The following is a 27,256-nucleotide window of genomic DNA, read 5'->3' as shown; positions in this document are numbered from 1 at the left end:
TGACAGAGCGAGATTCCATCTCAAAAAAAAAAAAAAAAAAGATTATTAAATAATGCTATTAAATATATAAAAATCGGATAATGCAGCCATATCTACTTTAGTAGCCTGAAGATCAGCTACTTGTAACAAGAGAATAAAGATTAATCACACAAATAGTTTTGAGTTTCTGTTTTGTGCAAGGCTCCATGGGTGATTCAAACACAGGATCCTAAGGCAAAATACTGTATTCTGAATGAGAGTTTGAAAACACAGGGCAGAAAGTCAGTACAGCATATTTTCCAGGATGCAAGAACAAAGTAGTTAAGGTTCTTACTACCCTCTGAATTCTCAATTCCTAATCATTTGTGAAACAGAGGATACAAATTGTCAATTTCTGATGAGCTATGGCCCTGAAAGTGTCATACATTCTGTAGCAGAGTAAGGTTTCAGCTATATTAAGAGCTAAGAGCAACCTTTACTAAATATCTGATGTAGGAATAGTACAGTATGTGGTTACATTAAACTTACCTCATACTGGACAGAACAAATATTTGCAAGAATACTTCAGTCTAACATTTGTGGGTGAAGTTTAGCAACTTACCTTCCATATGTAGGCAGCTTCATCACTTGAGCCACTGACTAAAAACTGGTCATCTGGACTAAGGCTGGATTTTACATAAAAGGTAGAGTTCTGGTGTCCATTGAAAATAGCCACTGCCAGAGGAAAAAAACCAAATTGGCTCTTGTTATTTCTAGTGGTCAAATGGATATAGACAGCATATATATTCTGGCAAGTTTTATCACTGTATTGCCTATTGAAGCAGATGGTCTAGCTTTATCCATCAAATACAAGGGAACTGGACACTGGCAGAAAAACAAAACCCTAGAAGGAGGCTTTAGATTAGATCCAATCTCATGAACTCAGTCTGAATACTTGGTATGAAAATGGCGATATCAAGAGAAAAAAATTTGATGGAAAACATTTCTTAAAAAAAGAATGCAGCCAATGTGCAACTGACAGTAAAACTTTGTAAGTTTTACTGTCTTTATAAGAAGGCCTTTAATAAGACCCTCTCTCTCCAGCCCAGGGTAGGATTTCTTCCATTGCATAATATATTCATCTAATTTCTCCTTAGACTTCAAGCCTCTTGAGGATAAATTTTATGTCTTACTTTCTCTTCACTAGATTTTATAGTGCTTTGAACAGAGTAGATCCTCACACATTTGTTCCATGAATAGGAAACAAACAAACAAAAAAGACAGTGAAAAGTATCATTTGAGTTCTGGAAAACTTACTACTAGCTTATCTGGGATGTGAGAATCATTTTAATCCAGCATTTTAAGTAGGCTGAATGGTGGAAGTAGCTAGTGGGGTAAACTATGTTCATATGCAAGGCACTAGATTAGGTTTAGCCTTCTCACTATCAGTGGCAAAAGGGCAGGTAACCCAATCTAGCATACATTCTTGATAGGTTCTTCTATCCTAAGAAGGTCAAAACCTGAGGCCTCTGACATTAGAACACTACTAGGAAATACAAGAGAAAAATCTCAATGTTTGGAGAATTTAAGGATACCTTTAGGCAGGAAAAAACAATCACACTCCAGACAGAAAAATATTAGTAGGGGACTTAACAGCTTTCCATAAGTGCTTACAAGAATCTCTTCCATTTTCTAGAATAAAGCTGGAAAAGAACTTTGTATTTATAGCTTTTAAGGAAAAAGCTATGCAGACATAGCAAATACTCCTCACATCAGATATTTTTACTGTGAAAGTGAGGCAGGATATGAATCAATTTGTATATACGTATTATCACTGCAAAATAAACAAGCTCCTTTATTCTGAACATTGTTTTAAAACTGTAATTTTTAATCTTCCTCAACTCTGAACTATGAATGGAAAACTCTAGCCTGAATTTCCCACTATACCTGTAAGGATTTATTGCCCTCTGCTGGTCTAAGAAAGGCTGGTATGATATGCACTGTAAATGTTTAAACCTTGCTAAAAATCCTCCTAAAATGCATATTGGCTTTAATGAGCTCAATTTAATCTTGCAAAGTCATCCTCATGAACATCACTTAATATAACACCATAAATACAAAGCATGGTAGATCAAGTATCAAATTCAAGATCCTTTCAGAAGTTTTGAAAAGGACAAGTAATTACAAGATGTTATACACACACACACACACACACATACACACACACGGTTGTCATTCAACTTTTTTTTTTTTTTTTAAGACAGGGTCTTACTCTGTCACCCAGGCTGGAGTGCAGTGGCAAGATCATGGCTCAATGAAGACTCAAACCTCCCAGGATCAAACGATCCTCCTATCTCAGCCTTCCGAGTAGCAGGACTATAGGTACATGCCACCACATTCAGCTAATTTTTTGCATCTTTGTCAAGATGGGGTTTTGCCATATTGCCCAGGTTGGTCTTGAATTCCTGGGGTCAAGCGATCTGCCAGCCTCGGCTTGGGTTTATAGGTGTGAGCCACCATGGCCAGCTGTCATTCAATTTTTAAGGAACAAATCGATCTGTTAATCTATTTACCTATCTATCCATCTGAGCAAATGAAATTAAATAGAATCACACAAAAGGTTTACTAAATTATTAGCGAAGTGTTTGATGGCAGGACACTAAACTCAAGGCCCTTTTCAGTGCCACACTGCAGCAAAAATTATATAGAAAGAGCTCTTGTACATCTGATAATATAATCAGGATTAGGTTTTATCTTTCAAGGAAAGATTTTTGATTAACTAAATTAGCAGTTCTCCAAGCTCAGATTCCATTAAGGAAAAGAGCAAAAGAAACACCTCTTCCCTTTTCTAAATACTATTGCTCTTGTTTAGAGAAAACCAGACCCAGTGCAAAGCATCAGAAATGCCGACTATGACACTGCCACCAATACTAAAGTCCTAATAAGATTGCTTAGAGTGACCTTTGGAAACTTCTGTAAGATCTCAGCTAAAATGACAAGTTCTGGGCCAGCACGGTGGCTCACACCTGTAATCTCAGCACTTTGGGAGGCTGAGGTGGGTAGATCACGAAGTCAGGAGATTGAGACCAGCCTGACCAACAAGGTGAAACTCCACCTTTACTAGAAATACAAAAATTAGCCAGGCGTGGGGGCGGGCACCTGTAATCCCAGTTACTTGGGAGGCTGAGGCAGGAGAATTGCTTGAACTCAGGAGGCGGAGGTTACAGTGAGCTGAGATCGAACCACTGCACTCCAGCCGGGGCAACAGAGGGCAAAACTCCGTCTCAAAAAAATAAAAAATAAAAGATAAAAAAAATAAATAAAATGACAAGTTCTGTACTTGAGATTTCTTGATTATCAAACCATTTCACTTTAGTGGAGACTGGGTAACTCTGAGGATTGGTTATGGAATTCAAAGTGTTTTTGAAAGATCTATAGATGAGGAATAACCAGGCTACTAAGATGTAGCTTAAGAAATTGATGTTCTTAAAAATAACATAACCCAAATAACTCTCTTAAAGCATGCCTGAGGCTAGTGATTTGGAAGAGGGAGGGGAGAAGATTAAAAAAAGAGGAAAGCATGCTTGAGAAACTTGGGTTTTCTTTTTAAAACTATCATTTATTAGTTGTAAGTATCAGATTCTATTTTTATAGTTTTGAGGGAAAAAAAAAAGGTGAAGCTGGGGAAAACATCTAGAAATAAAAGGGCCTCTCTTTAACATTAAGGAGAAGGCTGATAGGCCGAAACTATTTTGGGGGTCTGAGAAATTCAGTCCCCTAATTTTAACCAGCAGCCCCTAAAGAGGACAAAAGCTGAGCAGAAGTGCTTTTTCTACTCCACAGCTTATTAAATCCAAATTGAGAGAATTCTAAATATAGGCCAAAGGGTATAATTTCAGGAGATATTCTCTATTAAAATAAAATTAAGTCACCATGTAAAGCACAATTCAGCTTACTTATGAAATCACAAGGAATGTACACTTAAGAAATTACCACCGGATGTAATCAAAGATGCCAAAGTCCTCATGTGGCTTAACAAGTTCAGTTTAGAAGAAAACCCATTAAATTATCATTACCAAAAAAAAGCCCATAATGGTTTCCTGGTAAGAGAATTTGAATGACTAATGTCTTACCTGGAGAAGTCTTCAACCCAGTCATATTGAACATGTAGATGTTATCGTCTGTGCAATTAGCAAATAAAGTAGAGCCAGTGGAATCCAAAATCAGACTTGAATATCCTGGAAAAAGAAAACTTAAGTTAGCATGTCCTGATGATGGTGAGTAGATTCGAGGTTAAAACGTAGAGACAAAAATAGATCGTTCCTTAAGAAGAATCATCAGAATTCTTTGTCCCCAAAATATACACAAACCAAAAACATTCTTCTGAGTTTTTATCTTTTGAACTTCACATATTAGAAATTTTCATATCAATGTTACTGGAAACTAGCCTAATTTTTTTTTTTTTTTTTTTTAACAAAAACTCATATCTCCCCCAAAAGACCTATACAAAGGCTTACCAAGTTTTCGAGTGCTGCTACCTGGGTACAGGAAAGACTTGGATGCTATGGGTTCTTGTCGATAAGCAGTATAATTCTTACGTAAATCCCATACTTTGATTATCCTAAAAACCAAGGCAGATAAATATTTTGTAGACCTTCTTCCAACCCCAAACAACTTCAATTATACTAAATGTGCAATGACTTTTAATCTAACTCTTCTGGCACATTAGCTAGGTACAGTGAGGATACTTCATTGGGAAACAAATCAAACTATCTTACACTGTTGTCTCCAATACCAGGCTTATAATTCTGACAGAACGGAAACAGATGTGATTTGACCCAGTGATGGGTTACTGGAGTTTACTCTAAGGGAACGGAAAAGGAAGATGAAGGTTGAGTGCCGATAGTAATTGTTCCATTGTTTTTAGAAAAAACACTTCCTAAGCCTTAATATTCTGCATATATCCTTTGATATCATAAGTAGTAAGTTCTGTCCCTGTGGTTACATCTCCATACATAACTCCTTAAATAATCTAAACAAATTGTTCTGTGAAATAAAGTATTTTTTCATTTCATCTACTGAGATAATTGTCTTAACCCTCTACTTCTAGCATGAAAGCAACTTGAAAACACAGACCTGATAAGAAATGACAGTATTCTTGGAAACAAACAGAGCAAGCTTTCAGTCATTCACAAGCAGAACTAATAACCTTTAGATAATCCTTCATTCCTGCCTGATAATTTGGTTCAGAGGGTTTTAGTGCCCAGAGGACACAATGGAAATCCTAGTTTGGTAAGCCATCATATTCTAAATTAAAAATTTTAAGGGAAGGATGCCTTGAGAGATATAATAAGAAGGAAGCTTAAAAAGAAAGCGTCTCCATTTGCAAAGAATTTATATTCTACAAAGCAACCAACCAACAAGCATCACAGAGCAGACTTATTTGGAAGCCAAGAATTCAGACTAATCATGGATGATAGGTATGTGAAAGTCATTAGGCCTTACTATCATCAATCTAGTTAGATTACTCCCAGAAATGTTAATTACATCCCCAGAATCAGATTTCTTCTTTTAGGATATTCTTAAACCTGAAAAAGATAAAACCCGAAGTAACAGAAATTTTACTCTTCAAAATGAGAATTAGTGACTAAATTATATTGCATAAGGCAAGCAAGCTACCCAGCCAGCTTTTCTAAGATAGCAACAGCAGCTACCACTGCTCTTACGTGCTAGATAATGTGTTAAGCGTGACACATGTATTCTTTCATTTAATTATCCTTCAAGAGTCCTTCAACTAGGTATTTTCCAGTGTGATCTACAGTTCCTTTTCTCATTTGGGGTACTTGCTATGTTGATAGCTGAAAGCACACACATTCAATTATAATGAGACTATGTGACTGTACCATCACAGCTCATAAAAAAGATCTCGTCGGAAGAAATAAGAAATAGACTCTTACCCATCCACAGCTCCTGCTGAGACTAATGTATTCTCGTCTTGAAAGAGGACCACAGTAACACTTTGCTGGAAATCCTGATAGCACAAGAAAAGAAAAAGATTCTATCTTGAGCATCATAATCTTTACCATCAAGAGAACGAGGTGCTAAAAAACAACTTGTCTCCCCAGACTGACTTAGATGAAGTCTTCTCTAATGAGCTCAATCAGATATATATGCTGACCAAGAGGTAATTTTAGCAAGGATCATTAAGTTTTAGTATATAATACTTCAACTTGTACTCAAGAAACAAACTGGTGACTAAAAGATTTTGCTTGTCTGAGCCTACTGCATCTAGTTAGACTCAGCCCTACTAATATGCTGTGTGTACCCTTAGGAAACTTATTTAACTTTCTTGTGCTGGTTTAACCTCTAAAATGTTGCTCTACCTAGATTATCATACAGGAGTATCAAAAGAATTATGAATAAAAGATTATTACATGCTCTCTGAAAAAGAGGCCCAGTGGAGTCTTACCTCCTAATTGCTATTACCTAACAAGTTATCTTGGCTCAGAACCCGATTAAATGTCTGAAATGTTACTCATTTTAACTTCATATGGCCTCCACTATCTGTCTCCATTCATGCTTGTGTCCTGTTCATGGTGTATAGTTTTAAGTCTTAATGTCTTAGCAGTCATACTTCCCCCAAAATATTAACTTGTACCCTACACACCAGGAATATAAAAAAAAATTAAAGTGAGAAAAAGGGCAATTTTTTTAAAGAAAAAGGATATATTATGGGCATTGTTTGAGCTCTGACTGTAAGTTATTAGAGTGGTACTATGTTCTACTCATGTGTTTCTCAATATATTTAATAATATTTTGTCAAATGCTTAAAAATAAGCTGGCCGGGCGTGGTGGCTCACACCTGTAATCCCAGCACTTTGGGAGGCTGAGGTGGGTGGATCACAAAGTCAGGATATTGAGACCATCCTGGCTGACACGGTGAAACCCCCTCTCTACTAAAAACACAAAAAATTAGCCAGGCATGGTGGCAGGTGCCTGTAGTCCCAGCTACTCAGGAGGCTGAGGCAGGAGAATGGCGTGAACCCAGGAGGCGGAGCTTGCAGGGAGCCAAGATTGCGCCACTGCACTCCAGCCTGGGTGACAAAGCGAGACTCTGTCTCAAAAACAAAAAACAAACAAACAAAAAACAAAAAACATATCTCTCTGTAGTTTGTATTACGAAAACAACAGGTATTCTTTCCCCATAGAAAACTGCATCACAGTACTTAATATGCTTCCTCAAACTACTCCTCCCCCACTTTTCCTAATGAATTCCACTATACTATAGGGGTGTGTGTGTGTGTGTGTATAGAGATTTTTAGGGATGAGACTCAGTAAGGTGAATTTTTAACATGTGCCTCAGGCAACTCTGATGCACATAGTATTTGAGGTGATGGCTATCTCAATTACCCTGATTTGATCATTATACATAGTGTACACCCCAAAATATGTACAATTATGTTATCAATTTTTAAAAATGTAGATATTGAAATTTTAAAAATAATAATCACTTGAAAGCTTAATGGCATGAAACATGATCTTATGTTTAATTCAATCTAATTATTTAAAACCAGAGTAAATTTAAAGATATTTATCAACAAGGCTACGTATATTTTAATTCCATCAATAATATAGGTAAATGTAATTATAATTCAGAAGAACTAAAAATTAGAATTTGAGAACCACAAATGTAGGCACTGAATAAGCAATAAACCATTGATATCAAATGAAAATCATGAAGATTCTCATTCACTTAATCAATAGCCTCCCATTTATTCTATCCTACAGATAAGATCTGCACACATGTATACATCTGTAAAACCTTACCACAGAAGGAGCAAGTCCTTTTGAATTCTGTTTCTTCTTGGGTTTTGAAGGGGTTTGCTTGTCTGAGGTATTGTGAGCTCCACTGATTTGATTCACTTGCCTATAAAACCCATCTGAAAGATATTCCAAGGAAATTTAGGTTTCAGGATTCTTACATGCTGAATACATGTGTACATAAAACTTCAATATTAAGTAATTTTTGACCAAATTGGTGAAATTAGAAGCCAGCAGAGCCAGCTACACTACATCTCCTGTGGTGAGACTATAATGTATAAAAAGGGAGAGATGTTTATAACAGCTTTAATAATTGCCAAAACTTGGAAACAACCAAGATGTCCGTCAGTGGGTGAATGGATAAACTGTGGTTCATCCAGACAATGGAATATTATTCAGCACTAAAAAGAAATGAGCTTGATAAAGCCATAAAATGACATGGAGGAAATGTGACTAGGGGAAGTAATAAGATCAGCGGTTGCCAGGGCTTAGAGGGAAGTAGGGATGAATAATTGGAGCACAGAGGAATTCTAGAGTAGTGAAACTATTTTGTATGATGCTACAATGGTGGACGCGTGTCATTACACATTTGTCAATATCCACAGAATGTGTAATACTAAGAATATATAACACTAATGTAAATTATAAACTCTAAGTGACAGCATGTGTTGATATAGGTTCACTGATTATATAACAAATGTACCACTCAGGCATAGGATGTTGTCAGTGGGGAAACTTGTGCATGGGCAGGACAGGGGCTATATGGGAACTCTCTATACTTTCTGCTCAGTTTTGCTGTGAACCTAAAACTGTTCTACAAAATAAGGTTTATTAAAATTTTTCAAATTAATTTTAATATATATTTCAAAATAGCTAGAAGAATGGGAGGCCAAGGCGGGCAGATTGCCTGAGGTCAGGAGTTCCAGACCAGTCTGGCCACATGGTGAAATCCTGTCTCTACTAAAAATACAAAAATAGCAGGGCGTGGTGGCATGCACCTGTAATCCCAGCTACTCGAGAGGCTGAGGTAGGAGAATTACTTAAACCCAGGAGGTGGAGGGTGCAGCGAGGTGAGATCATACTACTGCACTCCAGCCTGGGAGACAGAGTGAGACTTCATCTCCAAAAAAACAAAAAACAAAACACAAAAAACTAGAAGAGAAGAATTGTAATGTTTCCAACACACACAAAGAAAAATGTTTGAGGTGATGGATTTCCCAATTACCCTGATTTGATCATTTCATGTTCTATATATGTATCAAGATATCACATATACCCCCTAAAATATGTACAACTATGTTATCAATTTTTCAAAATGCAGAAACTAAAAAAATTTTTAATAAATTAACTAAACGTGAACACTGAGATAATCATCATCGTCTGCTTAATGGCATCACCAGACAACCATGAGTTTATGTTTGAATTCAATCTAATTCTTTAAAATCAGGCCGGGCATGGTGGCTCACACCTGTAATTTCAGCACCTTGGGAGGCCGGGGTGGGCAGATCACTTGAGGTCAGGAGTTTGAGACCAGCCTGGCCAACACAGTGAAATCCCGTCTCTATTAAAAAAATACAAAAATTAGCCAGGCATGGTGGCAGGTGCCTGTAATCCCAGCTACTCAGGAGGCTGAGCTAGAGGAATTGCTGGAACCCAGCAGGTGGAGAGTGCAGTGAGCCAAGTTCATGCCACTGCACTCTAGCCTGGGCAACGGAGACTCCATCTCAAAAAAAAATAAAAAAATAAAAAAAAAAATAAAAATTCTTGAAAACCAAAATAAATTTAAAGACATTTACCAGTGAGGCTGCATATTAATATTTTTAAGTCCATCAATAATGTGGGCAAATGGCATTATCATTCAGAAGACAATATGAGATAAATACGTGAGTGTAATACTTGTAACACTGACAAAGATTCTGAGATCTGGAACAGTGAGCAGAAATGGGGAATTATGAGTACAAGCCCCCTGGTGGTAATCAGATGAAATCACTAACTCTTTCACTCAAAATTAAGTACAGGGTAATCCCAAATCTCTCAGAATTAAAATCTAACCTTTTTTGTTGCACCTGGTATCCCAGACCATAATGTTGCCATCTCTTCCACCTGTACAGAATACAGCTGTGGAGGAAATAAACACATTATTGAGAGGTTAACAAAACCAGTAAATGACACATATATTTCAATTTAAATTTCCTAGACTATCTATTATGTGCTAGGTACTGTATCTGGCACTGGAGTCAAACATTTAAAAATATATAGCTCAATAACAAATAGGAAAAAGGATTACGAAGAGCTTGAGATACTAATGTCGAACCAAAACTTTATAGAATCACGCCTCTGTAAATTTTGTAAAACCCATATAAAATGTATAGTGGTTATAGTAAGAATGACAAGCAAGAGTCAAAATACGGAGTGCCTATTATTCTAAATGTTAGCTACTATCCCACGTTTTATACAAATTATCTCAATCCTTGCTATCAACCTTATTAGGTAGGTACCAAGAGAGGCACAGAGAGGGTAAGTAACTTGTAAAGGTATTCCTGGCAGTATGAATCAGCTTACACTCCAAACCTCTAAACTGTATTGGCTCAGTATAAAAATATGGACCAGATCCGAAGTTTGTGAAAGAGGCTGCCTCTGGGATGCAATGGGATTGGAGAAGGCACTATAGGAGAACTTCAATTTATCTGTAATGTTTTATTCTTTAAAAGTAAGCCAAAAAACCCCCTGCCTCCTGTGTGAAAGAGTGAGCACTTAAAACTAATCCACTTGCATTAGTTGTAAATGGGATAAAATACAAAAACAGCTACCTGAGGGCTCTGTGGAAACTGAATGAAAACATGCAATTTTGCTTACTGATACAAAATAGTTTACATATTTATGGGGTATATGTGATATGTGATATCTGCCTAGAATGTGTTATGATCAAGTCAGGGTATCTGGTATCCATCACCTTGAGTACTCATCATTTCTACGTGCTGGGAACATTTCAAATTGTCTCTTCTAGCTGCTTGAAATATACAATATTTTGTAAGGTGACAATAGTCAGGTATCGAACAATGGAACTTATACCTTCTATCTAACTTTATGCTTGTAGCCATCAAGCAACCTTTCTTCATTCCACCCTCACACCCACTCACTTTCCAGCCTCTGGTTATCTATCATTTTATTCTCTACCTCCATGAGATTGTTTTAGCACCCACATATAAGTGAGAACATGTGAAATTTATCTTTTGTGCCTGTCTTGTTTAACATAATGTTGATGTGAATGACATTTCATTCTTTCTTATGGCCAAATAGTATTCAATTGTGTATATACCACAATTTTTAAAAACTCTTATTTGTTCGTTAATAGACAGATTGATTCCATATCTTGGTTATTGTGAATAGTGTTGCAATAATGTGACTGCAGTTATCCCTTTGATACACTGTTTCCTTTTGGCTCTATACCCAATAATGAGACTGTTAGATCAATAGTAATTCTATTTTTTTTTTTTTTTTGAGAAATCTTACTGTTTTCCATAGTGGCTGTACTAATTTACATTCCCATCAATAATAGCCATTCTAACTGGGTTAAGATGGTATCTCACTGTGGTTATTAGTCATGTTGAGCAGTTTTTCACATACCTGCTGGCCGTTTGTATGTCCTCTTTCATGAAATGTCTATTCATGCTCTTTGCCTACTTTTTTTTTTTATTTTTTAGGACAGGATCTCACTGTCACTTAGGCTGGAGTACAGTGGTGTAATCACCGCTCAGGGCTCAGGTGATCCTCTCATCTCAGTCCCACCAAGTAGCTGGGACTACAGTAGGGCACCACCATGCCCAGCTAATTTTTTTGTTTTTCTTTGCAGAGCCAGAGTTTTGCCACATTGCCCAGTCTGTGTTTGCCTACTTTTTAATAGTTTGTTTTTTCTACTGTTTAATTGTTTGAGTTCCTTGTATACATTCTACATATTATTCCCTTATCAGACGTATTAGTTTGCAAATACTTCCCATTCAAAAGGTTTTGGCATGCAGAAGCTTTTTAGTTTAGTATAGTCTAGTTTATCTATTTGTTCTTACTGTCTGTGCTTTCAAGTTCTTGGCCATAAAATCTTTGCCTAAACCAATATCCTGAAGTGCTTTCCCTAAATTTCCTTCTAGTAGTTCTGTTTCAGGTCTTACATTTAAGTCTTTATAATCCATCTTGATTTTTTATTTTTACTTTTTTTGAGACTGAGTTCCACTGTGTCAACCAGGGTGGAATGCAGTGGTGCTATCTTGGTTCATTGCAATCTCTGCCTCCTGTGCTCAAGCGATTCTCAAGCCTCAGCCTTCCAAGGAGCTGGGACTACAGGCGAGCCTACCATGCCAAGCTAATTTTTTGTATTTTAGTAGAGGTGGGGTTTTGCCATGTTGCCCAGGCTGGTCTTGAACTCCTGAGCTCAGGCAATCATCTGCCTTGGCCTCCCAAAGTGCTAGGATTACAGGCATGAGCCACCATGCCCATCTTGATTTTCTTTAATATAGTGAGATAGAGGTACAGTTTCATTCTTCTGCATATGGATACTCAGTTTTCCCAGCACCATTTATTGTATGTTCTTGGTACCTTTATTGAAAAATCAGTTGGCTGCAAATATATGGATTTATTTCTGAATTCTCTATTCTGTTCCATTGGTCTGTGTGTCTGTTTTTACGCCAATGCCATGCTGTTTTAGCTATATTAGCTTTATTCTTTTTGCTTAGGACTGCTTTGTCATTTGGGTTCTTTTTGGCTCCACATAAATTTTAAGATTGTTTTCTCTACTTCTGTGAAAAATGATGTTGGTATTTTGATAGGGATTGCACTGAATCTGTAGATTGCTTTGGGCAATATGCCCATGGGAAAATAATTTTTCCCATCCGTGAGCACGAGGTCTCTTTCCATTTGTCTCCTCTTCAATTTCTTTGATTGGTGTTTTACAGTTTTCCTTGTAGAGATCTTTCACCTCTTTGGCTAAATTTATTCCTAGGTGTTTTATTTTTTTGTAGCTATTTAAATGGGATTGCCTTCCTGATTTCTCTCAGCTAATTCATTATCAATGTATAGAAATGCTATTGATTTTTGTACGTTGATTTTGTATCCTGTAACTTTTAATGAATTTATTAGATCTGAGGTTTTTTTTTTTTTTTTTTTAATGGTAGAGTCTGGTCCTGAACTTTCCTTTGCTGGAAGACTTATTATTGCTTTGATCTTGTTACTATTGATTTGTTCAGGTTTCCTATTTCTTTCTGATTCAGTCTTGGTAGGTTGTGTCTTGTAATCTATCCTTTTCCTCTAGGTTTTCTAGTTAGTGCATAGTTGTACACAATAGTTTCTGATGATCTTTTGTATTTCTGTGGTATCTGTTGTAATGTTTCTTTTGTAATGTAATACCACTGATTCTGTGGTATCAGTTGTAATGTTTCCTTTTTCAGTTCTGATTTCATTTAGACCATCTTTCTTTTTTCTCTTGGTTAGTCTAGCAAGTACTTTATTGATTTTGTTTATCTTTTCCAAAAACCAACCTTTTGTTTTGCTGACCCTTTTTCTTGCTTTTTGTCTTTATTTTATTTAGTTCTGCTCTGCTATTTATTATTTCCCTCTGTTATTCTGGGGTTTGGTTTGTTCTTGCTTTTCTAGTTCCCTGAGGTACACCATTAGATTCTTTTAAAGTCTTTCTGCTTTTTTGGTATAGATGCTTATTGCTATAAACTTTCCTCTTAGCACTGCTTTTATTGTATCCCATGGGTTTTGGTATGTTGGGTTTCAATTTTCATTTGTTTCAAGAATTGTAAAAATTTCCTTCTTAATTTCTTCCTTGACCCAAGTCATTCATAACCATACTGCTTAATTTCCATGTATTTGTAGTTTCCAAACTTCCTTTTGTTGTTGATTTCTAGTTTTATTCCATTGTGGTCTCAGAAGATACCTAACATTATTTCAGTTTTTAAAAATGTGTGGAGACTTGCTTTGTGTCTTAACATGTGGTCTATCTTGGAGAATATTCTGTTTGCTGATGAGAAGAATGTGTATTCTGTAGCCGTTGGATGAAATGTTCTGTAAATATCTGTTAGGTCCATTTGGTCTAATGTGCAGTTTAAATCCAATTTTCTGTCTAGATATCTGTCTAATGCTAAGTGGGGTGTTGAAGCCCTCAACTGCTATTGCACTGGAGTCTCTCTCTCCCTTTAAATCTAATAATATTGGCTTTATATATCTGTGTGCTCCAGTGTTAGGTATATACATGTTTAGAATTGATATATCCTTTGGCTGAATTGATTTATCATCACTGAATAACCTTCATTTCTTCTTACTGCTTTTGATATAAAGTCTGTTTTATCTGATATAAGTATAGCTATTCTTGCTTGCTTTTGGTTTCCATTTGCATGTAATATCTTTACATTCCTTTATTTTCAGTTTATATGTGTCTTCACAGGTGAGATGCATTTCTTGTAGGCAGTATATAATTAGGTCATGTTTGTCTATTTGCCCAGTCTGTATCTTCTAAATGGAAAGTTTAACATGTTTACATTCAGTATTATTGATATGTGAAGGCTTATTCCTAACTTTATTGATTGACTTCTGGTTGTTTTGTATATCCTTTGTTCCTTCCTTTCTCTGGTACTTTTTATCATTGTGGTTTCATGGTATTCTATAGTGGTAACATTTCAGTCTTTCCTCTCTCTTGTGTGTCTGCTTACCAGTGGTTTTTGTATTTTCATAATAGTAGATATTGTTCTTCACTTCCTGGTATAAGACTCCTTTAAGTAATTTTTGTATGGCCCATCTACTGGTGATTAACTTCCTCAGTTTTTGTTTGTTTGGGAAAGACTTTATTTCTCTTTTATTTAAGAAGGATAATTTTACTGGGTGTAGTATTCTTGGGTGGCAGGGTTTTTTTTTTCTTTAAGCATGTTAAATATATCATCTCATCCTCTCCTGGACTGTAAGATTTCTGCTGTGAAATCCGCTGTTAGGTCTGATGGGGTTTCTTTTATAGGTGACTAGATGTTTTTTCTTTGCTTTTAGACTTTTCACTTTGTCTTTGACTTTTGACAGTTTGACTACAGTGTGACATGGAAAAAAACCTTTTTGAATTATATACTTGTGGGGATCTTGGAGCCTGTTGTATGTGGATATATAAATCTCTTGCTAGACTTGGGAAGTTTTCACCTATTATTTTGTTAAATAGGCTTTCTAACTCTTTCATTTTATCTTTGTCTTCTGGGACACTGAAAATTCATATATTTGGCCACTTTATCGTGTCCCATATGCCATGAAAGCTTTAGTCATTCATATTTATTATTTTTTCTCTATTTTTGTCTGATTAGGTTATTTTAAAAGATCTTCAATACTTCTTCAAGTTCTGAGATTCTTCTGCTTGATCTAGTGCATTGTTGAAGCTTTCGAAGGTATTTTGTATTTCATTCAATGAATTCTGTAGTTCCAGAATTTAGCTCTATTTTATAATACCTATCTCTTTGGTAGATTTCTCATTCATTCCCTTAATTATTTTTCTGTTTCTTTGTATTGTCTTTCAGAATTCTCTTGTATCTCACTGAGCTTCCTTAGTGTCAATATTCTGGATTATTTTTCCAGGATTTTGTGAATTCCTTTTTGATTGGGATTTGTTGCTGAAGAATTAATGTGTTCCTTTGGATGTGTCACATATACTTGCTTTTCGATTTCTCTGTGTTTTTATGTTCATATTTGTGCACCTGGTGTAACAGTTGCTTCTTCCAATTTTTTGAATTTGGTTTGTAGTGGAGAACGTTTTCCTGAAGATGTATGTATGGTGATGGTTGGAAAGGATACTTGGCTTTGGTTCTGGATGCATGCAGTAGCATAGTCTCTATCATTCCTTTTGGCCATAAATACAGTCAGTGGTATCTGTGGTTTCATTGGTAGATTAGAGTTTGGTTGTTAGTGCAGACTGGTTAAGTTTTGCCAGAAATTGAAATACCAGGTAGGCCAGTCTTCAGGCCCCAGTGGTGGCAGCAGTGGTCTGAGCCTGCTTGTCCTTTGGCTCCAAGGCAGCATACACTGGCACTGGTGTTAATGGATCCACACAGGCAGATTCTTGGGCCTTCAGATGGCTTACTCAGGTATTAGAAATGGCAGCAGTGGGCCAGGTAGGTGGGCAAGTTCTTGAGCCCCTGGGCAGCAGGTGTGGAGTGGTGTGGGTGATGACAGTAGCAGTGATGGAAAAATCCCCTGGAACCCAAGTGTTCCATACTAGTGCTGGCAGTGACTGTGACAGGTTGGGCAGGCCAGTCCCCAGACCTGCAGGTTGCACGTACAGGTTGATGCCAGCTGTGGTGGTAGCAGCAGATTGAGTAGGCCCAACTTCAGACTCTAGGAAGAGTGCTCAGGCACCACTGGTGATGAACTGAACTGGGCAATCCTCAGGCTTCCCAGATGGTGTGCTTGGGTAGTGGTGGGTATGAAGCTAGGCTGGGTAGAACTGCCCTCGGTCACCCTGGTGGTGCCTGCAGGTGCTGGCTATGGAAGGCAGGGGTGGGGTGATTCCCCAGGCTTCCGGTGGAATGCTCAGGTAAGGGGCAGCAGCAGCTATGCTGCAGTACTGACATGGAGAGTGGGGTTGCTTTCCCTGGGAGTATCCATAGGCAGGCAGTAAAGGGACTGGGCTTCGCTTATACCTCTGCCCTGCGGCAGCTCAGAGTGGTGGTGGTTGCAGGCAGTGGAATTTGTCCTCAGGAAGCATGAAAATGTGCAGCTGCCCCTCCACTCAGGGGAATGAGGTTGCTGTGTGTGGCTCCTAATTCAGCCTGGGTGGCAGGGCAGGACACAATCTGGTGGGGGCTAGGCTCTGAAAATCAAACTGTGTTACAGCTGCTTAGGACTTGGAGGTTTGTGAGACCCAGTATGATATCTCTCTGGAGCAATGCCTTCATGAAGTCTCCACGCAGCTCCCTATGTTAGTCTTAGGGTCCATGAGCATCAAGGGGGTCTCCCATGGCTATTATTATTAGGGTTCACAGTGGGTATTTGGGCTGCTGGGTGTCTCACTTCCTCTTTCCCTGCATAGGAAGCCTCTGCAGATTCCTAGCTGATCCCAGTCAAATAGGCTGCTTTTGTCTCCTTCCTTGCTTCCAGAGCTGCTTGTCACTTCCCTGTTGAATCCCAGTGTTCTCTCTTAGATGATCTATCTGAAGTGTGACTATCTACGATCTCACTCTCACTATAATATCTCACTATTTTGGTTCCACTCTGTGAAAGAGGTGAGTGCCAGATGCATCTAGTCAGCCATGTTGAAACCATTCATCTAATTCAGCACTTTTTAAGTGTCAGGCACTATTCATTCCTTTTAACAGCTTTGGTTGTACAGACTCTCACTCAGGTTCATTTTCCCCTCTTTTGTTGGAATTTGTTGCCTAAAATAGAAACTCTTGTTTGGGGATAAAATTTACTCCTCCCTTTAAGTTACCACTTTCCTCCTTTTTTTTTTTTTTTTTTTTTTTTTTGAGATAGTGTCTCGCTCTGTCACCCAAGCTGGAGTGCAGTGGCATGATCTTGGCTCACTGCAACCTCAGCCTCCCATGTTCAAGCGATTCTCCTGCCTCAGTCTCCCAAGTGGCTGGGATTATAGGCACGTACCATCACACCCCGCTAATTTTTTATATTTTTGGTAGAGACAGGGTTTCACCATCTTGACCAGGCTGGTCTTGAACTCCTGACCTCAGGTGATCTGCCCATCTCAGCCTTGCAAAGTGCTGGGATTATAGACATGAGCCACCAAGCCCAGCTCACTTTCCTCTTAAACATACAATTTTTGGAGGAGAGTCAACATCTTTAGCAAATGACTGGCCTGAGATTAAATTACAGGGTTTTTTTTTTTTTTTTTTTTTGTGGTTTTCCTTGAGGACAGCCAAAGTTGCAGCATTAATACCAGGCAGCTAAAATGCAAATTAAAAAATCTGCCATCTTTCAAGCCAGAAGAACCAGGAAAAGGAGACTGGGAGCAACAAGAACAGTCAGAGAGTGAGGGGATGGGGAAAACCTGGATACAGCTAGAGAAAGGGAACCCATGGAATTATGATTCCATGTTTAAACTCAGTCCAAGTCTCTGGCTAACCCCTGTACAATATGGGCAAGAGAAACTGAAAGCAGTTTACAACTGAGGCTTAAACTAAAGAAAATAATTGAGATAAGATCCACCGTCCTCCTGTAGGTGTGATAGTCTTCAATTTGGATCTAAACAAGTGAATTGCCTGTTAAAAAAGGAACACCAACTCTTTTCTAAGCAATATAACAGAATCTAGAATCCATCATACCATTCGCAATGTCCAGAATATAATCTTAAATTACTTGACTTACAAAGAGCCAGGAAAATGAATTATTCTCAATGGAAGCCAATCCCAAGATAATCCAGATGTTGATTTATCAGATAAGGTTGTAAAGGATACATAACCATGTTAAATGAGTTAAAGAAACATACATTTGGCCTGGGCAACATGGCAAAACCCCATCTCTACAAAAAATACAAAAATTAGTCGGGTGTGGTGGTATGCACCTATAGCCTCAGCTACTTGGGAGGCTGAGGTGGGAGGATCACTTGAGCCTAGGAGGCAGAGGTTGCAGTGAGCAGATTTCACCACTGTACTCCAAACTGGGTGACAGAGTGAGACCCTGTCTCAAACAACAACAATAACAAAAAAAAAAAAGGAAGAAAAAAATATATACACTTGCAATCAATAAAAAGATGATAAATCTCAGCAGGAAACAAACAAATGAAGGTCAGGCACCGTGGCTCATGCCTGTAAACCCAGCATTTTGGGAGGCTGGGTTGGCAGATCCCTTGGGCCCAGAAGTTCAAGACCAACCATGGGTGAAACTCTATCTCTACAAAATATACAAAAAGAAATTAGCCAGGCATGGTGGCATGCACCTATGATCATGCTACTGCCCTCTAATCTGGGCAACAGAGCAAGACCCTGTCTTTAAAAAAAAAAATAAGAAAATTTTAGAACTGAAAACCAGTATCTGAAATGAAAAAATTCACTGGACAGGCCTAAGAACAGACTGGAGAAAATTGAGAAAGTGAACTTTAGGACAAATTAATGGAAATCATTCAATTTGAAGGAGAGAGAGAAAAACAGAACTGAACATTATGTTAAATTAAAGAAGCCCGTCACAGAAGATCACATATTGTATCATTCCATTTGTATGGATGTGTATAATGGGCAAATCTATAGAGACTGAAATTACTATAGTGGTTGTATAGGGTTGGAAGGAATGAGTGAAAGTACTGCTAACGTGTTCAAGTTTCTTTTTGGGTTGATGAAAAGATTCTACATTTAGATTGTGGTGATAGCTGCACAACTCAGTGAATAAACTAAAAACCACTAAAACGTGCACTTTAAATGGATGGATGTTATGACTTTTTCAGTTTATCTTAAATTTAGGATAACTGAAAAAAAAGAAAACCTCAAGGACGCATGGGATAATTTAGAAAAGTCAAATATATGAGTAATTGAAAAAATATATATACATATGAGTAATTAAGGTACCAGAAGAAGCAGGGAGGAGAAAGAATATGAATAAACCAGGCAGAAAAAATATTTCTTTCTTTTTTTTTTTTTTGAGTCAGAGTCTCGCTCTGTTGCCCAGGCTGGAGTGTGGAGTGCACACTGACGATCTCAGCAAACTGCAACCTCCACCTCCCAGGTTCAAGCAATTCTTCTGCCTCAACCTCCTGAGTAGCTGGAGTTACAGGTGCCCACCACAACACCTGACTAATTTTTGTACTTTTAGTAAAGACGAGGTTTCACTGTGTTGGCCTGGCTGGTCTTGAACTCCTGACCTCAGGTGATCTGCCTGCCTCAGCCTCTCAAAGTGCTTGGATTACAGGCCTGAGCCACCATGCCTAGCCCAGAAAAAATATTTCAAGAAATGATAGAAAAATTCCCTATTCAGTAAAAAGGAATTTACAAATACAAAAGGCTCAGCAAGCTTCAAATAGGAAAACTGTGAAGTGAACCATGACTAGACATACCACAGTCAAACTGCTAGAAACCAAAGACAGAAAATCCTGAAATTAGTTAGGAAAAACAGCATATTATATACAGGGAAATAATTTTAACAACCACAGAGTTTTCAATGAAAGCAGAGATGATAGTGGAACATCTTCAGGCAATGAAAGGAAAAAAAGCTGTTGACCCAGAATTTCATATCCAACAAAAATGTCCTTCATGAATGACAACGAAATAAGGACATTTTCAGATAAAGAAAAACAAAGGTAAATTATTACCACCAGACTCGCACTATAAGAAATGTTAAATGAAGTTATTCAAGGAAATGATACCAGAGGAGAGGAAAAAGATGGCATTGCCAGGGAGAAATCATGAGTTTAGGAAGGAAATTGTGGGTTTAGTTTTTGCTATGCTGAATCTGAAGTACTTGCAGAAAGGTTAAGGCTAGGATTATAGATCTGGGTCAACACAAGCAGAATGAAAAACAAAACAAAACTGGTACAGATGAAACTGTCCAAGAAGGTATAGGTTGAAAGCAAAAAAAGGCTAAACACCAAATCCTGGGCCTTGCTAACACTTCAAGCTAGGTAAAAGCAACTATGAAAGAATAAAGAGAAAGCAGAAGGAGTACCAGAGGGAGTGGGATATCACAGATTCTAAGCAAATACTTTTACTGGAATTTTATAAACACTAAAAGTGTAACATATTATAAACACTAAAAGTATAGCATATTATACAAGCAGAAGAAAACACCTGGAAAGTTTCATGCTTTCTGATAATTAGATAATAACCTTAGCAAGAGTGATTTCAGGAAGAGGGCTAGATGTGGAAAATAGATTAAACCAAATTAAAGGAGATGGAAAATATGTAACAGTAACTAAAAGAGAACACAGGGTTAAGATATTTGGGAAAATAGGTCACAGGCATTCTTGAGTCTTTCCTAAGGAGAAGCAGCCAATAGAGAGGGAGAACTTGAAGATACAGGGTAGTGGGGATACATGCGATGGGGGAAGGTCTTGGGAAGAATCAAGAATGTTTCTCAATTTTAGCTACACATTGGAATCCCTTGAGGAACTTTAAAAAAATAAATGCCTGGCCCACTTCCAAGAGATTCTCATTTAATTAAAACTTGAGAATGATGAGAAAGAAGGTTCAAATATAGGTAAGTTTGTAGGAGAGGAAATAGAAATACATTTACAATCAATTTTAATTTTCCACTAAGTTCTAATACTTGCCCTTTTGCCACACAAAGCACTTATCCGAGTCCATTTTCTTTGCTTTTAGTTGGTAGATACTTAGGGAAGGCAAATTCCATTAGTATGACTATGCCCAGTTAGGATTATTTGTATCCCACCCAGGTAGGGTGGGAAGAACTGGACCAATGATCTTTTCTACCATGCTACCTACAAAAACCCCCACAAAACACTAAGTATTTATATAATTCCCTGATAGATTATAGACAGATCAATTGATTTAATTTATTTTGAGACTGGGTCTCACTCTATTGCCCAGGCTATAGTACAATGGCACAATCATAGCTCACTACAGCCACAAACTCCTGGGCTCAAGCGATCCTCCCACCTCAGCCTCCCAAGTAGCTCAGACTACAGGTGCATACCACTGTACCAAGCTAATTTTTTATTTTCTTAGATATAGGGTCTCACTATGTTATCCAGGTTGGTCTTGAACTCCTGCCTCAAGCCATCCTTCTCAGCCTCCCAAGTTGCTGGGATTATAGGAATGCGCCACCATAATGAGCTCAGATTAAAAAAAAAAAGCATTCATATTTCACCTCACTTTTATGTCTACAATATTTTTGTGACCTAAATAGAATAGGTATTTATCTCACAAAACTAGAAAATGAAGGCCCAAGGAGGTAAAAATCACTTTGCCCAAGAGTCCAGAATAAAACAAAGGGCTTCCATGTTTAGTTGCAAAGGTTTGTCCTATAAGAGGGCTTATGGCTGATGGAGTGAATAGAGCTATTATCTGTTCTGTTTTACCAAAGCAAACCACAGGGCTTGGGAGTAGTATCCGATCAGATTAATTTATACTAGGGCACCTATGGACTACTGAAAGCCATGAAAAAAGCCACCTGCCCCAATCTCTAACTCAGTGCCTTTTCTTCTACAGCTCATTGTCATAAGCTGGTTCACATGCAGAGTTGTAAAAATTAAGCAAAAGGACCGAAAAATATGATGCTTTCCATATTCTGTAGTTAGGTAAATTTTCATTATCTTAACATTATTTTTACAAACTCAGAGTGAACTCTGACACAGGAGTGTAGAAAACTAGAACACAAGCATACCTAACTACTTAAATATGTTAATAAAGTTATGCAGAAATAAGAAAAATCATGCCATAGTTCCCCTTAAAGGTTCCAGTTTCAACTGCAACCACAGTAGATTAAAACTGACTTTCTTAAAAGTCCAAGCCAGGCTGGGCATGGTGGCTCATGCCTGTAATCTCAGCACTTTGGGAAGCCAAGACGGACAGATCACTTGAGATTAGGAGTTCGAGACCAACCTGGCCGACACGACAAAACCCTGTCTCTACTAAAAATACAAAAATTAGCTGGGCGTGGTGGCGCACGCCTGTAATCCCAGTTACTTGGGAGGCTGAAGCATGAGAATTGCTTGAACCTGGGAGGAGGAGGTTGCAGTGAGCCGAGATCATGCCACTGCATTCCAGCCTGGGCAACAGAGGGAGACTTTGTCTCAAAAAACAAACAACCAGTCCAAACCAGCTTAACCTCCTAAATGGCTCAGGTGAATAAATGAAAACACTTGATTTTTAAAATAGAGTATTTTTTTTAAGTGATAAAGGAGATTATAATGTCTGTCACTATTATTCAGAGATTAAAGTCAGATTACTTCAGAGACTCCTTTGAAATAAATGTTTGTTGGTCTATTAAAAAAAATTTATTTACTGAGAAGCAAATGGAAGAAGAAAACAAAACAAAAAACAGAAATGAAGAGCTTATTCAGGCACCACTGATACATTTTTCCCTAGCTGCTACAGTACTGTGCTGTGTTATATCACTCTTAAATCTTCCTTGTCCAATTATAACAATAAAATAAACATAGGAAAATCAATTTTAAGTAATAGTTCAAAACATAATAGAAAATTGGACCATTTGGCCGGGTGCGGTGGCTCACGCCCGTAATCCCAGCACTTCAGGAGGCTGAGGCAGGTGGATCATGAGGTCAGGAGTTTAAGACCAGCCTCGCCAAGATGGTGAAACCCTGGCTCTACTAAAAAACAAAAATTAGCTGGCTGTGGTGGCGGGCTCCTGTAATCCCAGGTACTTGGGAGCCTGAGGCAGATGACTGCTTGAACCCGGGGGGTGGAGGCTGGCTTGAACCCGAGGGGTGGAGGCTGCAGTGAGCCGAGATCAAGCCTCTGCACTCCAGCCTGGGTGAAAGAGCGAGACTCTATCTCAAAAAACAAACAAACAAACAAAGAACAAAAAACAGGCCATTTAAACCAAATACATGATAAATTTTTAGGGAGAAAATCATGTTCAGTTTATCAGCCTTATAGCTCATTTAGATTTTACAAGTAGAGTTAAAGTAACTCTGTTTTACAGAGTTAATGAGTGCCCAGTACAAGATTTTAACTTCAATGAACAATCAAAGTTAAACAATGGTATTGTAGCTATTTATAAATCTTCACCTTATGTGCAAGATTATAGAAAAATTTACCAAAGACTGTTGACTTTCAGAGACAAGCTAGAGATAATGTCCAGAAGAGTGGGCCTAAAACCAATTTAATTTTATTAAGGTTTTCAGTCATATTAGAATTTTAATCACCTGGCTGGGTGCAGTGGCTCATGCCTGTAATCCTAGCACTCTGGCAAGCTGAGGCAGGTGGATTGCCTGAGCTCAGGAGTTCTAGACCAGCCTGGCCAACATGGTGAAACCCCATCTCTACTAAAAATACAAAAAAATTAGCTGGGCATGGTGCTGCACGCCTGTAGTCCCAGTTACTCCAGAGGCTGATGCAGGAGAATCACTTGAACCTGGGAGGTAGCGGAGGTAGCAGTGAGCCGAGATGGTGCCACTGCGCTCCAGCCTGGGCAACAGAATGAAACTGTCTCCAAAAAAAGAATCTTAATCATCTATGTAGGTCAAGTAGTAACTTTGATAGGGAAAAGGGTAGAAACAATTACAGGTTCTTATTTCCCCACTGTAAAGAAGGTTAAGGAGATGAAAGAGGATAAGCACAAACCTACCTTTCTCAAACTTAGAAAAGGCAACTGACTTGAGGCTGCACTGATGACCTTTGCACGTTCCAATCAGCTCACCAGCTTTCACATCCCAAAATTTGGCTGTTTGATCACCTGCTGCTGTAACCTTTCAAAAATAAGGTAAGCACAATTTAACAAAGCAATCCCTTATCAGTATTTACCCAGATCCTAATGAAATAAAGTCACTTACAAGTTTAAGTTCACCAGGAACCCAGGCCAGGTCAAAGACGGCATTCCAGTGAGCCATCCATTCTAAACAAAGAAAATGGTAAATGTGAAATGTCTAAATTGTATTCTGTGGTAGCCATATTAATAGAAGTTTAAATGCCTGGAAAGCTGTAGTAGTAAAAAGATCAGTAGTCGATCATTAAGAGAAATACAAATCAAAACCACAGTGAGATATCATCTCATGCCAGTCAGAATGGCAATTATTTAAAAAGTCAAGAAACAACAGATGCTGGCAAGGCTGTGGAGAGACAGGAATAGTTTTACACTGTTGGTGGGAATATAAATTAATTCAACCATTGTGGAAGACAGTGTGGCGCTTCCTCAAAGACCTAGAACCAGAAATACCATTTGGCCCAGCAAACCCATTACTGGGTATATACCCAAAAGAATATAAATCATTTTATTGTAAAGATACATGCATGCATATGTTCACTGCAGCACTATTCACAATAGCAAAGACATGGAATCAACCCAAATGCCCATCAATGATAGACTAGATAAAGAAAATTTGGTACATATACACCATGGAATGCAGTGTAGCCATAAAAAGGAATGATATCACGTCCTTTGCAGGGACATGGATGGAGCTGGAAATCATTATCCTCAGCAAACTAATGCATGAACAGAAAACCAAACACTGTATGTTCTCACTCATAAGTGGGAGCTGAATAATGAGCACACATGGACACAGGGAGGGGAACAACACATACTGGGGATTGTTGAGGGGGAGCACGGAGAGGGAGAACATCAGGAAAAATAGCTAATGTAGCTGGGCGCGGTGGCTCACAACTGTAATCCCAGCACTTCGGGAGTCTGAGGCGGGCGGATCACGAGGTCAGGAGATCGAGACCATCCTGGCTAGCTCGGTGAAACCCTGTCGCTAATAAAAATACAAAAAATTAGCCGGGCGTGGTGGCGGGCACCTGTAGTCCCAGCTACTCAGGAGGCTGAGGCAGGAGAATGGCATGAACCTGAGAGGCGGAGCTTGCAGTGAGCCGAGATTGCACCACTGCACTCCAGCCTGGGTGACAGAGCAAGACCCTGTCTCAAAAAAAAAAAAAAGCTAATGCATGCTGGGCTTAATACCTAGGTGATGGGTTGATATGTGCAGCAAACCACCACGGCACACATTTACCTACATAACAAACCTGCATGTCCTGCACATGTACCCTGGAACTTAAAATAAGAAAAACAAAGATGCACACATAAAAAATCAGTAGTCAGCACCCTTTGGCATGAGCAAAGATAATTTGTGGACTCACAGAAATTACACATTCCCTTAATTACCACATGAGAACTACCATCTGCTGTCAAATTCCTTTCCATGAGTTCACTAGTAATATATTCCCTAAAATGGAATCTTTCTGAAACATATTCCAGTTCAAAAATCTTCATGATACTGGCTGGGCACAGTGGCTCACACCTGTAATCCCAGCACTTTGGGAGGCCGAGGCAGGCAGATCACTTGAGGCCAGGAGTTAACCAGCCTGGCTAATGTGGTAAAACCCCATCTCTACCAAAAACAAACAACCAAAAAAACAAAAAACAAAAATAAAAAGAACTTCATGATGCTCTCTGAATGGAATGTAAAATACTTTAGTTTGACATTCAACATTTTGCATTCTTTACTCTTTATCTTGGTTGCAAGCCTCATCTCTCACTGTTCTCGATATCTTATTCCAACCAAATTGGTCACTTCCTATTTTATTATATCCTATGCTTTTCCATCTTTAGACCTTTGCTAATGCTTTTCCCTTCACCTGGAGTACCCCCTTCCATTTCCACTGGTCTAAATACCATAGTCCAACCCAAATGCCCCATTCTTCATAAATTTTCCTAGCCTTCTTTACTACATGAGAGCTTTCTCTTTGACACCAGTGTGTTTTCTTTCTACTTCTGTATCATTTACAGCCTTTGTTTTATTTTAGTTATTTCAACACTTGACTTATGGGTTCCAAATTATCAGCTTCTTAAGGTTAGAAGAACTTTGCTTTATACCTGAAAAATGCTTGATCAATATAAATGTTTTAAAGCAACACTTCTCTAACCACATTAAGTGTTAAAGATTCAACTTTTTGAAGGAATTGTTTTTAATCCTAAAACGTATTTTTCTTAACTTTGAGTAAAGGCATTGTCATAGTTAACAGGTGACAGATAGGTAGTCCACCATTCACATCTAACCTGGTCCCTAAAAAGACTTAATCAGAAGTTAACATAATCGGGAATGTGTTATATATACTTCAGATGTTTGTCCCTTCCCAAATCTCATGTTACAATTTAATCCTGAAAGTTGGAGGTGGGACCTAATGGAAGGCATTTGGGTCATGGGGGTGTATGCCTCATGAACAGATTAATGCCCTCCCTAAGAGGTGAACAGATGAGTGACTTCTCACTCTATTAGTTCCCTGGAGAGCTGATTGTTAAAAAAAGAGCTTGGTACTACCCCTTTCTCTTGCCATGTAACCTCTGTATTCATGGGGTCCTCTTTGCTTTCTGCCATGAGTTGGGGCAGACTGAGGTCCTCACTAGATGTCTAATCTTCTAGCCAGTAGAATCATGCACCAAATAAACCTTTCTTCTTTATAAACTACCCAGTCTCAGTTATTCCTTTGTAGCAACACAAGACAGACTAAAACAGAATGTGTTCAAATAATAATATACTTGAGGATCTGTAAAGTTTTTTAAATGTTAAAACAAAAATTGTAGAACTAGACTTACCTTTGAAGCACTTCTTTCTGAAAGTTTGTGATTCTGTGTTATACAATCGAACAAAGCCTTCTTCATTGGCAACTGCTAGTACATGTTCCATATTGGGAGCTAAAGCACAAATAAAGAATAAAATATATGAAGAGTAACACACAAAAAATTTTTTTTTTTTTACATGGAGTCTGGCTCTGTTGCCCAGGCTGGACTGCAATGGCACGATTTGGCTCACTGCAACTTCCACCTCCTGGGTGCAAGTGATTCTCCTGCCTCAGCCTCCCAAGTAGCTGGGATTACAGGC

At 38.2% G+C, this 27,256-nt stretch overlaps 1 protein-coding gene across 2 annotated transcripts in view; it reads right to left on the bottom strand.

Annotated features, from left to right (window-relative positions):
• The window catches only part of DTL (denticleless E3 ubiquitin protein ligase homolog (Drosophila)), a 74,540-nt gene that overhangs the window by 37,733 nt on the left and 9,551 nt on the right, over positions 1-27,256 (bottom strand). Inside the window, exons 2-10 of one of the 2 annotated variants that reach the window (XM_011938473.1) lie at positions 26,971-27,069; positions 24,215-24,276; positions 24,010-24,130; positions 9,832-9,897; positions 7,786-7,898; positions 5,916-5,989; positions 4,476-4,579; positions 4,092-4,196; positions 581-693 (exon numbers count right to left, since the gene is read on the bottom strand). In XM_011938473.1, the coding sequence (XP_011793863.1) occupies positions 581-693; positions 4,092-4,196; positions 4,476-4,579; positions 5,916-5,989; positions 7,786-7,898; positions 9,832-9,897; positions 24,010-24,130; positions 24,215-24,276; positions 26,971-27,069 (857 nt within the window). The remainder of the gene's footprint in view (positions 1-580; positions 694-4,091; positions 4,197-4,475; positions 4,580-5,915; positions 5,990-7,785; positions 7,899-9,831; positions 9,898-24,009; positions 24,131-24,214; positions 24,277-26,970; positions 27,070-27,256) is intronic. The other variant, XM_011938482.1, reaches the window with a different exon arrangement.

This window comes from Colobus angolensis, unplaced genomic scaffold, assembly GCF_000951035.1.
Source record: "Colobus angolensis palliatus isolate OR3802 unplaced genomic scaffold, Cang.pa_1.0 Scaffold100, whole genome shotgun sequence".
Taxonomy (NCBI): domain Eukaryota; kingdom Metazoa; phylum Chordata; class Mammalia; order Primates; family Cercopithecidae; genus Colobus; species Colobus angolensis.
The sequence above is the reverse complement of the archived record's forward strand: the minus strand, read 5'-3'. Positions and strand labels throughout refer to the sequence as shown.